This window comes from Enhydra lutris, unplaced genomic scaffold (assembly GCF_002288905.1).
Source record: "Enhydra lutris kenyoni isolate GAN:26980312 unplaced genomic scaffold, ASM228890v2 scaffoldscaffold9, whole genome shotgun sequence".
NCBI classification, from domain to species: domain Eukaryota; kingdom Metazoa; phylum Chordata; class Mammalia; order Carnivora; family Mustelidae; genus Enhydra; species Enhydra lutris.
The window spans coordinates 12,765,347-12,780,847 of NW_019154093.1; the positions used below are offsets into that span (position 1 = coordinate 12,765,347).

The 15,501-nt window shown below is 48.5% G+C and overlaps 1 protein-coding gene across 1 annotated transcript in view; it reads left to right on the forward strand.

The window, feature by feature from the left end:
* The window catches only part of LOC111143454 (ribosomal modification protein rimK like family member A), a 30,572-nt gene that overhangs the window by 9,026 nt on the left and 6,045 nt on the right, over window positions 1-15,501 (forward strand). The window contains exons 2-3 of the mRNA XM_022497211.1: window positions 7,291-7,521; window positions 10,912-10,998. Coding sequence (XP_022352919.1) covers window positions 7,291-7,521; window positions 10,912-10,998 — 318 coding nt within the window. The remainder of the gene's footprint in view (window positions 1-7,290; window positions 7,522-10,911; window positions 10,999-15,501) is intronic.

A 15,501-nucleotide genomic window follows, 5' to 3' on the forward strand; every position in this document is an offset into this window, starting at 1 on the left:
AGAGAGACAGTGAGAGAGGGAGCAGAAGCAGGGGGAGTGGGAGAGGGAGAAGCAGGTTTCCTGCTGAGCCCGGAGCCCTATGCAGGGCTCGATCCTAGGACCCTGGGATCATGACCTGAGCCAAAGGCAGAGGCTTAACAACTGAGCCACCCAGGCGCCCCTGCCCAGGGATATTGAAATCACCACCAGCTGTACAGCATAGGGGGCCTCTGAGTCAGGACCTAAAGCTCCAGGGACAGAGGTGGGTGGCTGGGGTTCCTGATGGCCTGCACAAGGGGATTGATGACAGTGTGTTGAGTGTCAGTTTTAGGGGAGGGAGAGCAGGATAGTCTGGAAGCCACGGTAAAGAGCAAGGAGCATCTCTCCCACTGACAGGCTCAGGAATCCCAGCGGCCAGGGAGAGAGAACAACCACAACTGGGAAGGGACATTGGGGAAGCAGCATTACTGGGGAGAGCCGGGGGTCAGCTGCACTCAGGAAAAGAAGGCGAAGGGAACACTCACCAGAAAGGTCAAGGATAGGGGATTTGCTGCCCCTTGCTTGCCAGAGGAGAGTGCAAAGGGGAGAAGGAGTGGAGGAAGGGAGCTGAAGAGACAATGTCAGACCAGGTGGGGTTTAGCATCTAGCGAAATGAGGCTGCCTTGGAGACTGGAGTCTTGGGTTATCGATACACGAAAGGGATAAAGGGTTTGCTGAGCTTTGTCTTCATGGTTGCAAGGAAGCTGGTGTTGTTAAGACGGGGGGTGGGTTGGGGGTTGGGCGACAGTTGCCAAGTTCTGGGACTCTTTCATTTGACAGAAGAGGAAACTGATCCCCAGAGAGACGTGTGTCTTGCCAAGTTGTTAAATGACAGTAAGGAATTAAGTCAAGTCTCTGACTTGGAGGCCAGTGCTTTATCCATTTCCCCATAATTGGCTTTCAGCTCAAGTCAACCCAACCCCTTGCAGTGCCTTTATAAATACATGCGCCCTGAGATATCCCTCAGCTCAGGGCTTTGAAGATGCCAGGCCTTGACTGTGGATTTCTTTCCGAGAGGTAGACGTTATGCATTTATTTGTTTTACATATTTCTTCTGAGCCCAGAGGCACCATGAGTCAATATCTCCTTTCTGAAACTTTCCGTGGTTCTCTCTCAGAGATTATCCCTAACTGCTCCCTCCTCCTCTACCATCCCCGTACCCTGATTCATACGCCTGTTAGACTACTTCTCATAATGTGTTAGAATCAGTCGCCCCCTCTCCCCACCCCCTGCCCAAACCAGACTGGTAACTGCCAAACACCCAGGTGCTCTGCACAGGTCAACAGCATTCATCACAATTGTGTGTGGTCTTTCTTCTTCAGTTCCAGGGATCACCCCTCCAGCCCCATGCCCAGCCTTCAAGATGGCGCCTGTTCCTCAGCTGTCGTGGCCTTCTCATGTCCCTGTTGCCCTTACCATTTGGTGGCCCTGGGGCCCACATATGCATAGCAAGCTGGAGGGGCCAGGAAATTAACTACCACGCCGCTGGAGCAGCTTTCAACCAAAGACAGTGGGTGTATAAAAATTACCGGTGGCCGGCTTCCTCTCCCCTTGTGTGGGATGGCTGAGACGTGTGCCCTAAACCATTGCTTGTTGTCATGAGTAAGCCCCAGTTGCCAAGGGGGTCCCTCACTTGACAACACCTCCTGTCTTGGCCACATTGTCTCTTCCACCCCCCACCTGGGTTTGCTGAAATTACCACCCTAATAATAAACTTCCTGCACTTGTCTCGGGGAGTGCTTCTGGCTGACCCTGGACTTGGCCCGGAGTAGGAGCTAGATAAATATTTGCTGAACAGATGTGTTGAGCGATGGACTGAATGAATCTTTAGGTTGTGTCTATATGTCCGTAAGGAGACAAGTTCCTCGTAGGCATAGATCACCTCGTTCAGCCTGGTATCCCTGCTTAATAGTGTGTCTGACTCATCCCAACAGTTCAATAAAGGTTGAAGTGAATTAAATGACCTGAAAACAGCAGTTGGTGGGGAACAAAAGGGGCCACGTAATGACTGTGGGTTTTAATGAGGTGGAGGTAAGATTTCTTTGGGCAGTGAAACAAAGAGCTTTAAAAGGAAGGAGGAGTGGTGATAGCATGTACTCTCTAAAAATAAAAATAACTTCCTTATGAGAAAGTGGTGGGGGTAGGGTGGAGAGAAACCAGGGAAAACCTGGAGCATCCCTGAGACGAGAGCCGGATCGTGTTTCAAATGACACATCTTCACAGCGCGGCAAGGTAATGCTGAGCTGTCCTTGCCTTATCCATTTACATTGTTTATTCTCTCGCCTCCTTTCTGACAACTTGCAGAGTGTCCCTGCCAGCCACTGCCCTGTGAGAATACAGGGGTTCTAAATGCTGCCAGGAGTGCGGTTCTTGCTGGCATCATGCCATCATGTCCTGTGATTTTCTTACTTCTTTTTTTTAAAAAAATATTTTATTTATTTATTTGACAGGCAGAGATCACAAGTAGGCAGAGAGCAAGTAGAGGCAGAGGGGAAAGCAGGCTCCCTGCTAAGCAGAGAACCCAATGCGGGGCTCGATGCCAAGACCCTCAGATCATGACCTGAGCTGAAGGCAGAGGCTTAGTCCACTGATTTTCTTATTTCTTCCGCTTGCTCTGTACATGAAGGTTTTTTCCTAGTGCACTAGAAACTGGTTTGCTTTTGAAGCTTTCTCTTGTGAAGCAGGGGTTGTGTGTGCGCGTGCATGCGTGTGTGTGTGTGCGTGCGTGTGTAGGCACGGGTCGGGAGGACAGTGACCCCTCATGCATCAGTTCCTCGTTAGCATGGAGACTTGCAGACTCAGATCTGTTGCAGGGATCCATATGACAAGAAATCTTTCGTTTATTTATTTACCTAATTTAATAAAAAAAGATTGGAGAGAGAGAGCAGAGCGGGGAGGGACAGAGGAAGAGGAAGAGAGAAACTCTAAGCAGACTCAGAGCAGAGTGCGGAGCCTGATGCAGGGCTCTGTCTCCCAACCCTAAGATCACAACCTGAGCCAAAACCAAGAGTTGGGGACTTCACCAACTGTGTCTCCCCAGTGTCCCTAAATTTTTTTTTAAGTAATCTCTACACCCAGTGTGGGGCTCAAACTCACAACTTTGAGATCAAGAGCCACGTGCTCTACTGACTGAACCAGTCAGGTGCCCTGAGAAATTTTTCATTTAAATGAGGTAAGACGTGTGAAAGGTCTCAGCAAAGTACCGAAAACACAACAGGTGCTCCATAAAAATTCTCAACCAGATTTCAGTCTGAGTGTCTGCATCGTAGATTGTCTGTATATTTTCTATTTCCCTCTATGGGTATGAAGGATTGAGGATGGTTCTTAATTTTTAGAGCGCTACTTTCTAAGAGTGATTTGCTTCTTTCTAAAGCTATTTCTCGGTATTACAGAGTACATTTCTTTGCTGTTGTACATACAATGTGAAAGTCCAGTTTTGTAGAATTAATTTAATCTGATACATGAGTTAGAAAAGAACAGGCCCAGTTCTTTGAGAAAAGTCCCATTTTTCTGGGGCACTTGGGTGGCTCATTCATTAAGTGTCTGCCTTTGGCTCAGGTCATAGTCCCAGGGTCCTGGGTTCGAGCACCATGTCAGACTCCCTACTCGGCAGGAAGCCTGCTTTTCCCTCTTCCATTCCCCCTGCTTGGGTTTCTTCTCTCTCTCTCTCTCTCTCTCTCTCTCTCTGTCAAATAAATAAATAAATAATCTTTTTTTTTTTTAATTTTTTTTAAAGATTTCATTAATTTATTTGACAGAGATCACAAGCAGGCAGAGAGAGAGGAGAAAGCAGGTCCCCCGCGGAGCAGAGAGCCTGATGTGGGGCTCAATCCCAGAACCCTGAGACCATGACCTGAGCAAAGGTAGAGGCTTTAACCAACTGAACCACCCAGGCACCTCCAATAAATAAAAAATCTTAAAAAAAAAAAAAGTCCCATTTTTCTATCTTGTTTTTAATGTAGTAAAATATTTCCAAATATAAGTAACAGTTCAAAATGACGTGAGAATATAATGAACCATGAAAGTAGATTATTCTTTTTAGAAGTAATACAGAGAAAATATTGTTGTGGCTTTAAATGGTTGATTTTGACTGGGTTGGCCATTGGTCACTGTACTAATTAGTTTATGGTCTGATATTTTTCATTGTCTTACTGACCTGTTTTGGGACAGAGTGATACAGTTAAAAAAAAAAAAAAAGAGTGGTTTGAGGCAAAATAGTACATTTCAAGCCCAGTGTAGGAGTCTGGGAGACCCCAAATAATATTCCAGAAGTAGCTCTGCTCCCTTCCTCTTACCCTGTTCTCCACGACAAGGTGATGCCCACTGGGCACTTAGTCACATGAAATCCCTTGTTCTCTGAGGGCACGAGCCTCTCATTGCTGAGCGCTTTCCCTACAAGCAACTGCAGCCAAGCAGAGCCCTGCCCGCCCGCCTGGCCTGCATCAGCTCTTCACTCCCTTGGCTTAAGGCCTATAGACGGCAGTGAAAATGTTAAGGACTTCGGGAAAGGTGACACATTTAAGCCGCATCCCGTATTAAGTTCACCAGGTCCTTTCCTGAGAACAGATACGGATGGGACGAGGGGGAGCCATTACTAAGTGGCTCAAGGTCTCAGAACCCAGCAGCGGGTTTGCCAAGAGCCAACCTCACACCCAAGTCGTTCTTGGCCGTGGCCATGTGGATCTGCAGTTCGTGTAGTTGCCACGGAAGAGTGGCCACCTCTCGTCCCCTACTTCTAGAAATGGTCATTTCCCTAGGAGTAGGTGGCAAAGAGAACGGGGATGAACGGGGCAGGCGAAGATACCCACGGATGCCGGCACTGTGAACATGGGCAGAGGAGGACTGTGCAGATCTGTTCCTGGGCCTCGCCCGGCCTTCAGCTCAGAGCTGGAAGCCGGCACGGTCAGAGCCCACACCTGTCTGCTTGGTGTAGAGCCTCTTCGGCCCCTCTTTAACCCATGCCGTTCTTCATTTATTGAAGGCTTCAGTTGGAATGAGCCAGGCCCAAAGATTTACCTTTGGAGGAGAGAGATGAAGTTCTGGTAAGATTTCCTAGGTGTCTGTGAACCTGCTTGGGGCTGAGCTGTCTCCGTCCACCTGTGGCTGGTATTTCCCGAAGCGACTGAATTCTTCTCTTCCCATTTAGAAGTTTAACTGTTCGTCTGGGGCCTCATGTTGGGATTTGAAAGCCACACGTTTCTGCTGCTTCTCATTTCTCTAGGTCACTTTTCTGTTGCAAAGCCATCTTTCTCATCAGGTGGTGCAAGCCTCCCCAAGCTGTTCTCCCCATTCCCCTCCCCTGCTCGGTGGAGTGTGTGTGCCGTGGCGACGCCAGCCCCCCACATGTGGACGGCTCTGGAGAGTTTTCAGAGCAGATTTGCATATATCCCTGCATCCCTTGATGTCGTCCTGGGCTGTTGCTTCTGCCCTGAGTGTTTACTCACCGTTCTCACCCACTGGACTACTTTTCTTTCTTTCTCTGCCTATCAGTTTTGAGGATGCTAATACAGGGTTTGCTTTTTTCTCCTTTTATATTTTTTCCCCCGGGGGCTGTCAGTGGCAAAGGAACAAAGCCCGTACACGTGATGCTGTTTTCCGATGGCAAAGTGAAGATGACCTCAATGCTCTCTATAAGTCATCCCTGAGAGTTACGTTCCAGTCCCTCAGGCTCACACTGTCCGCAGAAGTTCTGGAAACGGCGTATCTTAATGATGACACCTGCCCCCTTGGGTTGAATTGACCGGAACATCTAGAATGGGAGGAAAGTGTGCAAGTTACGTCCATAGAGTAGTTTTGTGATTTTGGTTTCTTTCTTTGCTTCCTTTTGTTTTGTTTTGCTTCGTGTTTTTGTATGGACATGATTCATCCCCCCAACCCATGGAGAAATAGTAACTTTTCCTCTGTATTTTTGTGTTCTCGGAATTTGGTTGCGTAGCCCATTGCTTATGGAATAGAAGACTCTGAGCTTAAAGCCTATCTATAAGATGGTTCTGACACGGTTTAAAAGGTTTTCTTTAGAGCCTTTTAAAGACTCCTTTAAGGTTCCCTGAGTCCAGCCAAATCATCCCCTGAACTCACTTCTCATTAACCTTCCCATCCCATTTCTGGTCTCCATGGTTCCAGATCTGTCTCCCTGTGGCTTCTAGACAGTTCAGCAAACATCAGGTGCCTGTCGTGCCTCAGGCACTGTTCTGGGGGCTGGAGACGCAGGAGTGAACTGACGGAGAAAATCATACTCATGGATAGCTGTGTCTCTTGGGGTCAGAAGACAAGCCAAGTGAGTCTTCTGCATGGAAGCCCTACAGACACTTGGAAACTGAACTCCCGGTCCTCCAGGTCTTCACTTCAAGCTCGTGCTCCCAGTTTACCAGTGAAATACAGCTCAGGTCCTTTCACCACAGGGACCGGTTATCTTTGGATGCATTCTACTTTTGATTGATACCGAATTGATTTTTAATAGATTGATTTTTTTTTTTTTTTGGAAGATTTTTGTTGTGGTTATAAAGGCAAATGCACTCGGAGATGTTTTGGAAACTACAGATAAGTATAAAACAGGAAATCACCTATCATCCCATTACCCTTTGTTAAAATATTGGTCTGTTTCCTTTTAGTCTTTTCTAACTTGTATTTGTCATTTTGTGGGGTTTTTTTTCTACTTATCATTGGCATTTTTGCACTCATTATATTCATAGAAATCATTCAAGTGGTTACATAATTTTCCAGACCAATTTTTATCCTTTTTTTTTAAAGTAGAATCTCTGTGCCCAGCGTGGGGCTGGTACTCAGGACCCCAAGATCAAGAATCTCCTGCTCTACTGACTGAGCCAGCCAGGCGCCCCTCCAGACAGACTTTTAAAGGTTAAGTCCTAAAAGACTAGTAAGGAGCCCTTAAGTGAGCTGCACTGCTTCCTTTTCCTGACGTCTCCAGCCTCCTGACCCCACTACCCTCTGAGTAATACTCGGGCTCCGTGGAAGGAAGGTGCGGGACTCTATTACCTATTTCCTGTGGATTCTTCTGACTTGGATTATTGTCGATACGCTGCTTTTCCTTCTTCCCCCTGTTCATTCTTTTGTGTTTCCTCATGATCGTGCTCTGCCCGTCTGTGGGGAGTGTGGCATTGACCGTGGCTTTCTCGTTACAGCAAGATTTCCAGGGCCACCTTCAAGGCTGTCTTCTGCTGGGTTCAGTCTTGAGGAGTTGGCTGGAAGCAGTTCTCCCGGCGGGACTGGCCAGTGGCCAGCACGGAGCTCACTCTTGTCCTTCGATTGCAGGCCTGCAGCTGAACCAGAAGGCGCTCACCACCTTCCCCGATGTGGTGCTCGTGCGGGTGCCCACCCCCTCAGTGCAGTCGGACAGTGACATCACGGTCCTGCGCCACCTGGAGAAGCTGGGCTGCCGCCTAGTCAACCGCCCGCAGAGCATTTTGAACTGCGTCAACAAGTTCTGGACGTTCCAGGAGCTGGCTGGCCACGGGGTTCCCATGCCAGACACCTTCTCATACGGTGCGTGTCCTTGGGATTGGAACGGACCTTCCCAAACCATCCTGCCTCTCTTGCTTTTCTCTCCCCAAAAGCCCTCTAGGGTCTTGTTGATTTGTAGCAGGAATTGGCTCATCTTGGGATTCAGCGTCTCAAGTCCTTAACATGGTTGCTCCCTCTGTCTTTAACTCACCGAGGCTCTGTGTGTGTGGGGTACGCACCATGTGCCCGGTGCCATGCGAGGTGCTGGGCTAGGGCGGTAAGTGACAGTGTCCTGCCCTGGAGGCGCTCCCCACTCATCAGAGCCCGGGGTTGGGGGTGGTCAGTGAACAAACAGGCAGTGTCAGGGCAGTAAGTGCCATGATGCGTTAGTGCAAGGTGTTACGGGATATATGGACCGTATATACCATATATACAGTATATATCCTGCATATACATATGTGTGGGATATATGCAGCTTCGGAGACATCGAGGGAGGCTTCCTCAGAGAGAATAGCAAAGCTCAGCTGAAGTTATCCCGGGGAAGCAGCGGGGACAGGGGGGTAACCCAAGCAGAGAGTGGAATGTAGATCAACCTAGAGTCAAGTGAGAACGTGACTGATGCGTGGTATTTTTTTTTTTTTTTTAAAGATTTTACTTATTTATTTGACAGACAGAGATCACAAGCAGGCAGAGAGGCAGGCAGAGAGAGGAAGAAACAGGCTCCCTGGTGAGCAGAGAACCCGATGCGGGGCTCGATCCCAGGACTCTGAGATCATGACCTGAGTTGAAGGCAGAGGCTTTAACCACTGAGCCACCCAGGCACCCCAGATGGGTGGTATTTTGAGTAGTTTGTAGATAGAAGGGAGATGGAGCCGAGATGTAAGAGGAGCTTATATGGTGTGTGAAGTAGATAGGGCAAATCCAGAGACTTCCAGAGTGGTGGCCTGATCAGAGTGCAGGATATCGCTTTGGCTGCCCAACGAAGAAGGAATCAGATGGGGCGGAGTGGAGACAAAGTATGTGGTGGCAGGCTTTTTAAGCTGTCCAAGTGAGCCATGACAGTCTTAACTGGGGGGGTGGGGGTGTGCATAGTCAGGATGAAGATAAGTGAAGAGATCCAGGAATTACAAAGGAGATCGCAGTAACAGGACGTGAAGACTGGCCGGATCTGAGGGTGTAGAAGGAATCCAGAGTGACTCCGGTTTCTGGTTTGGGCAGCCAGAGGGGGAAGCAGTCAGTCACTGAGAACAGAGACACGGGAAGGGAGAAGCAGGTTGGTGGGCAGGGCATGAGGGGTTATCCGGCAGAGATGATTTCAGTTTGGGGCACGTTCTTTTTGAGGCATCTATAGGATAAGCAAGTAAGACTGTTCCTTAGGCAGCGGATGAGTGGATCTGGAGCTCCTGAGAGAGGGGTGGCCTAGGGAAGTGGTTTTGGAAACGTTCATGACGTTAAGTGAAGTCGTCAAGAACAGATGAGATTGCTCAGGAGAATATATAGAATGAAGAGAGGGCTGAACTGGACAACTTTTCAGGGCGAGTTTTATGTACATTTTACCACAGTAAAAACGAAAACTCAGTGAGAGGGTTCAAGAGGGAACCCTGGAGAGAGTGGGTCAAGGAAGAGGAAGGTATACAGGAAACCAAGCAGGAGCAGCTGGAGAGGTGAAGAGGGAAAGGAGAGACGACAGATGCCAATGGAAAGAACATTCTGGGGAGGATGGTATAATTCAAAGTGTTGTCTGGTTCTGAAAGGACAAGGAACATAAGCGCTGGGATGTGTGTTGGATTTAGCCACAGGGACTCGGCGAATACAGCTGCAGTTTAGTGATGGGGAGATGGCCCATACTGTCAAGGGCGAGGGAATGAATGAGAAGTGAGAAAATGCAAACCTGTTTGAGTAGCTTGATGGTAGGGATACCGCTTGTGGTTAAGGGATGAGGCAGGGGCAAGGAATAGGGATTTTGTTTGTTGACGATGGGAGAGAACGGGGCATGTTTAAAATGGCCATGGGTGGGGCACTTGGGTGGTTTGAGTCGTTCAGCATCTGCCTTCGGTTCAGGTCATGATCTCGTAGTCCTGGGATTGAGCCCCGCATCAGGCTCCCTGCTCAGCGGGGAGCCTGCTTCTCCCTCTCCCATTCCCCCTGCTTGTGTTCCCTCTCTTGTTGTGTCTCTATTTGTCAAATAAATAAATAAAATCTTTAAAATAGATAGGTAGATAGATAATCGCTTCTCAGCCTTTTGGCTAAGATCAAGTGTAGATAGATAGGCAATTAAAATGGTGATGGAGGGGCGCTGGATGGCACAGTCCGTTAAGCATCCGACTCTTGGTTTCAGCTCAGGTCATGATCTCAGGGTCATGAGATCGAGCCCCATGTCAGGCTCCATGCTCAGTGCGTAGTCTGGTTGAGCCTCTCTCCCTCTGCCCCTCCTGCTCATGCTCTCTCTCATAAATACATCTTTAAAAATAAATAAAATGGTGATGAAACTGGGAACTGGGAGGTTGAAGACCCATCAGAGAGAGCACACTTAATGATGCAAGATCCCCAGGGAGATGAGAGGAAAAGGGGTTTAGGGCACAGGTGCAGGGACAACCGGATAAGAAAGACCCCTCCTTCACTTTTATAGGGAAGGGAAAAAGGATAGCTGGAGATCAGGAAGCTGGGAGTGCCCTTTTCCTTGTTAAAGATTTATTTATGGGGCACCTGGGCGGCTCAGGTGGTTAAGTGTCTGTCTTCAGTTCAGGTCATGATTCCAGGGTCCTGGGATTGAGCCCTACTTCGGGCTCTCTGCCCGGCGGGAGGCCTGCTTCTTCCTCTCCCACACCCCCTGCTTGTGTTCCCTCTCTCGCTGCCTCACTCTGTCAAATAAATAAATAAAATCTTCAAAATATATATAACTATTTATTTATTTATTTGAGAGAGAGTAGGGGGAGGGGCAGAGGGAGAGCATCTCCAGCAGCCTCCCTGCTGAGTGTGAGTGCAAGATCTTAGGGCCCATGACATCCGGGCCTGAGACACTTAGCTGACTGAACCACCCAAGCGCCCCAGGAGCTCCCTTCTGATCATGTGTACTCTTTGTGCAGATGCCCCTGATGATGGACACAGCCTCATTGTGGTTGTGTGTCCGTCATTAACACTTCGCTGAACCGCAGCCATTTTACTGGGGAAAATTCCTGCCCTGCCTGTAGGGCTAGTAGGAGGCTTACATGAGCTAGAGCAGGTGAGGACTTTGCCAGTCACGTACTTGATCAGTGTTGTTTTCCTTATCTACTCCCACGGATGTTACAGGTGCAAAATCCATGTCTGCCAGATGGCACGGGTCTGAGTTGCTTTAATGAGAGGAACCTGAGGCCCTCAAAGAGTTCGCACAGAGGCCGCGCCAGGTGGACATCAGCCTGACCTTCCCTGACTTTCACCTTCTCTTGGCAGGTGGGCACGAAGACTTTTCAAAGATGATCGATGAAGCTGAGCCCCTGGGCTACCCGGTCGTGGTGAAGAGCACTCGAGGACACCGGGGTCAGTGCCGCGCCTCCTGGCCTCCCTTGGGGCCGCTCCCCTGCTGGCCTCATCAGGCACAGCCCAGCGCTGCTTAGAGAAGTGGAGCGCCTCCTCGCGGGGCTCGCGGTGTCGTCTGTCCCCCGTTCCCTCCTTGCTGCCCCCACTGTCCTTGCTACCTCAGACCCTTCTCGTTCACTCCCTGGACTCCTGACTTGACTCTGAGTGGTCTCCCTAGCCCCTGCCAGTGCGTCCTCTTTTCTTAGGGAGTCATTTCTCTGAGACATCTGTCCTCCTCACTCCCTCACTAAAAAGCCCTTCCAAGAGCCTTGTTGCCTCTTAGACAAGGTCCGTGTTCCTCGCCATTGCCCTGAGGCCCGGTAGCTTCATCCTTCCTTTGCAGCCTTCTCTGGCCACGTGCACTCTCCGTCGTCCACTGTCGACTTCTTCACTAGCTAGACCACGTATTGTCTTTAAAGCTCTGCCTCTTCCCTTTGCTGGCAGTGCCATCTTCCTCTGGCCTCTGGTGAACCTCTGCTCCCCCATGAGGGCCTGCTGGCCTCCCCCTCCACTGTTGTTTCTTTCCGCTCCACGTGCCTGGTCCTCCTCCCTCCCCACCAGCTTTGCCTTTGTGTTTACGTGGTGCTCGGTCCAGGGCTCTAGCACAGCACTGCCCGTTATGACAGTTACAAGTGCATGCGCGTCTCCCCCTGGCTGGCAGGGCGCTGCTCAGGGGCGGGAATCCGGTCCGGGGCCTCTTGGTCCCGGGGACCTGCTGCAGAACTCGGTGCGGAGCAGGGACTGGTGATGGAGAGGAGCTCGCATGCAGCAGGAAGCTCTCCCGCAGCCTGGGGGCAGGTCCCCCGCCGCCCGATGCGACTTCCACGCTCAGGGCGTCTGCAGTGAGGGGAGGCCCCCAAAACAGACCCGTGCTGAGCAGTTCCTGTGCCGTAGGGACAGGGCAGTGAGATGAACTAGACTCGGTCCCTGCTCTCAGGGAGCTGCAGTGTGCGGGGAGTAGAGACGGTCGCGTCACAGGGCGATCACCTCCCTCGCAGGCTGGTCCAGCACCTGCTTGCCCTGGACAGAGGCCACAGGGCAGGGAAGGCCTCCCTGGAGAAGGAGGAGACTGAAGTTGGAGAGTGGAATTCAAACTGGAGGAAGTGAGTAAGCGAGCATATGGAGGCAGGTGGGAGCCAAAGGGTCCCGTTGAGGAGAGAGGAATGAGTTTGGGGGGCAAGGGGGGGCCCTTAATGCTATTCAGTAGATATGCTACAGTGCTGAAGTTCAATGTCTAATTTTTTTTTATTGTGCTAAAGTATACATAATTGAGAATTCAACTAATATTTATTGAGTGCCCACAGAGTGCCGGGCACTGTTGTAGGCCCTGGGGATACAGAAAGGAACAAAACAAAAACTGTCCTCAAGGAGCTCCCATTGTGGAAGGGTAAAACAGACAATAAATGGAAATTAAATAAATAAAATACGTGGTATTTTCAAACATTAAAAATTGAGGTGTAGGGGCGCCTGGTTGTCTCAGTCAGATAAGCATCTGACTCTTGATTTCGGCTCAGGTCATGATCTCAGGGTCATGACATTGAGTCCTGCATCAGGGTCGGTGCTGAGTGTGGAGCATGCTTAAGATTCTCTCTTTCCTTCTCTCCCTCTGCCCCTCCCACTCCCACTTGCTTGCTCTCTCTCTCTCTCTCTCTCTCAAAATAGAAAAATAAAAAAAATTTTAAAAATTGTGATGTAGGGGCGCCTGGGTGGCTCAGTGGGTTAAGCCGCTGCCTTCGGCTCAGGTCATGATCTCAGGGTCCTGGGATCGATTCCCGCATCGGGCTCTCTGCTCGGCAGGGAGCCTGCTTCCCCCTCTCTCTCTCTCTCTCTCTCTCTCTGCCTGCCTCTCTGTCTACTTGTGATCTCTCTCTGTCAAATAAATAAATAAAATCTTTAAAAAATAAAATAAAATAAAAATAAAAATTGTGATGTAATTCACATAACAAACAGTTCACCATTTTTAAGTGTACAGTTTAGTGGATTTTAGTATATTCACTATCGTGTCCGATCGTAGCCATTATCTAATTTCAGAATATTTTCATCCCCCCCAAAAAACCCCTGTACCTAATAGGGGCCAGTCGCACTTGCCTCCTCCCCTGGACCCTGGCAACCACCCATCTACTTTGTGTTTCTATGGATTTGCCTGTTTTGAACATTTCTTATCAGAGAATCGTCCAGTATGTGACCTTTTGTGTCTGGCTTCTTCTACTTAGCGTGATGTTTTCATGGGCCATCCATGTCGTGGTGTGGATCAGTTCTGCATTCCTTCTTATCCCTCCGTAATAACCTGTTGTATGGCTTGCCCACATTTTGTTTATCTGCTCGTTAGCTGGTGGACATCTGAGTTTTTTCCATTGCGGCTTTATCAATAATGCTGCTGTAAACATATGTTTTCTTTTCTCTCGGGTATCTACCTAAGCCTGGAATTGTGGGGTCCGATGGTAACCCTATGTTTAACCTCAGAGGAGCTGCCGCACTGTTTTCTACAATGGTTATGTCATTTTACGGGCCCACCAGCAATATATGAGGGTTCTGATTTCTCATCATTCTTAGTAATCCTTGTTTTATTCATTCACTCCTTTATTTATGATTGGGGTTTTTTTGGAGTACTAAATAAAACTTTTTTTTTTTTTTTTAAGATTTTATTTATTTATTTGAGACACATAGAACACAAATAGGGAGGCGGAGCAGAGGGTAAGGGAGAAGCAGTCTCCCTGCCGAGCAAGGAGCCTGATGCAGGGCTCACTCCCAGGACCCTGAGGTCATGACCTGAGCTAAAGGCAGCCACTTAAGTGACTGAGCCACCCAGGGCGCCCCTAAATAAAACTTTTTGACTGTATATATTTGAACATTTATAGCCTGAAAAGTGGGCAGGCCTAACTCTTAGAATATACATATATGAATGTCCTCTTTGCCTTGACAAATTAAGCAAATAGTCACCATACTTCTACCATAAAAGCAAGCCACAAGCCAAAATACATGTTTCCCAAGCATTAGTAATATAGGGGCTCACTTCATTTATTGATTTTTAAATGAATTCTTAAAATCTTTTTTGAGATCTGATTGGTTACAGTATAATGACTGAATGTATACATTGAAGAATGGTCAGCACAGTAAGTCTAGGTAACATCCATCACGTACAGAATCTTTTTCTTATGATGAGAATTTTTAGCAACTTGCGCATTTGTGTTTTGTTTTAATTCTCACCATCCCAGTGAGTGGAAGGAGGCATCTTACTGTGGTTTTGCTTTCTATTTCCCTAACGACTAGTGATGTCGAGCATCTTTTCATGTGGTTATTAGGCATTTGTAGATCTTTGGACAACTGTGTATATGATCCTTTGCCCACTTTTCAGTTGGGTTATTGGTGTTTTGATTGCTGAGGTTTGTTTTTCTGTTTAAAGATTTATTTATTTATTGGGGGGGAGGGGCAGAGGGAGAGAGAGAGTGGATTCCACACTGAGTGCAGAGCCCGCTCAGGACTCAGTCTCATAACCCTGAGATCAGAGTCTGAGCCAAAGCCTGGAAGAGCTGGATGGTCAACCAACTGCACCACCCAGGGGCCCCTTTTTTATTGCTGAGTTTTTTTTTTTTTTAAGATTTTATTTATTTATTTGACAGAGAAATCACAAGTAGGCAGAGCAGCAGCAGAGAGAGAGGTGGAAGCAGGCTCCCTGCTGAGCAGAGAGCCCGATGCGGGGGCTTGATCCCAGGACCCTGGGATCATGACCTGAGCCAAAGGCAGAGGCTTAACCCACTGAGCCACCCAGGTGCCCCTATTGCTGAGTTTTTAAGAGTTCATAACATAACGGACATAATTTGAACATGTTTCTTCCCCACCCTGTGTTGTCTTTTTACTTTCTTGATAGTGTCCTTGGATGTAGAGAAGGTTTTGATTTCAATGGAGTTCAATTCATCTGTATTTTTCCGGTGGCTTGTGTGTTTAGTTGTCATTTTGTGGCTACCTAATCCAAGGTCACACAGATTGATACTTAGGTTTCCTTGTGAGCCTTTTATAGTTTTAGCTCCTACTTTGGGTCTTTGATCCCTTTGGAGCTAATTTTTTTTTTTTTAAAGATTTTATTTATTTATTTGACAGAGAGAGATCATAAGTAGGCAGAGAGGCAGGCAGAGAGAGAGGAAGGGAAGCAGCCTCCCTGCTGAGCAGCGAGCCCGATGCGGGACTCGATCCCAGGACCCTGGGATCATGACGTGAGCCGAAGGCAGCGGCTTAACCCACTGAGCCACCCAGGCGCCCCAAGGAGCTAATTTTTTTATATGGCATGAGGCAGGGGTCCAGCTTCCTTCGTTTACGTGTGGATATCCAGTTTTCCCGGTATTATTTGTTAAAGACAATTCTTTTCTTGATGGGATGCCTTTATAACTCTCGTCAAAAAGGCCCTGACCTCTCTGTGAGGCTCTGCTCTGGGCTCTCAGTTCTATTCCATTGATCCATGTGTCAACC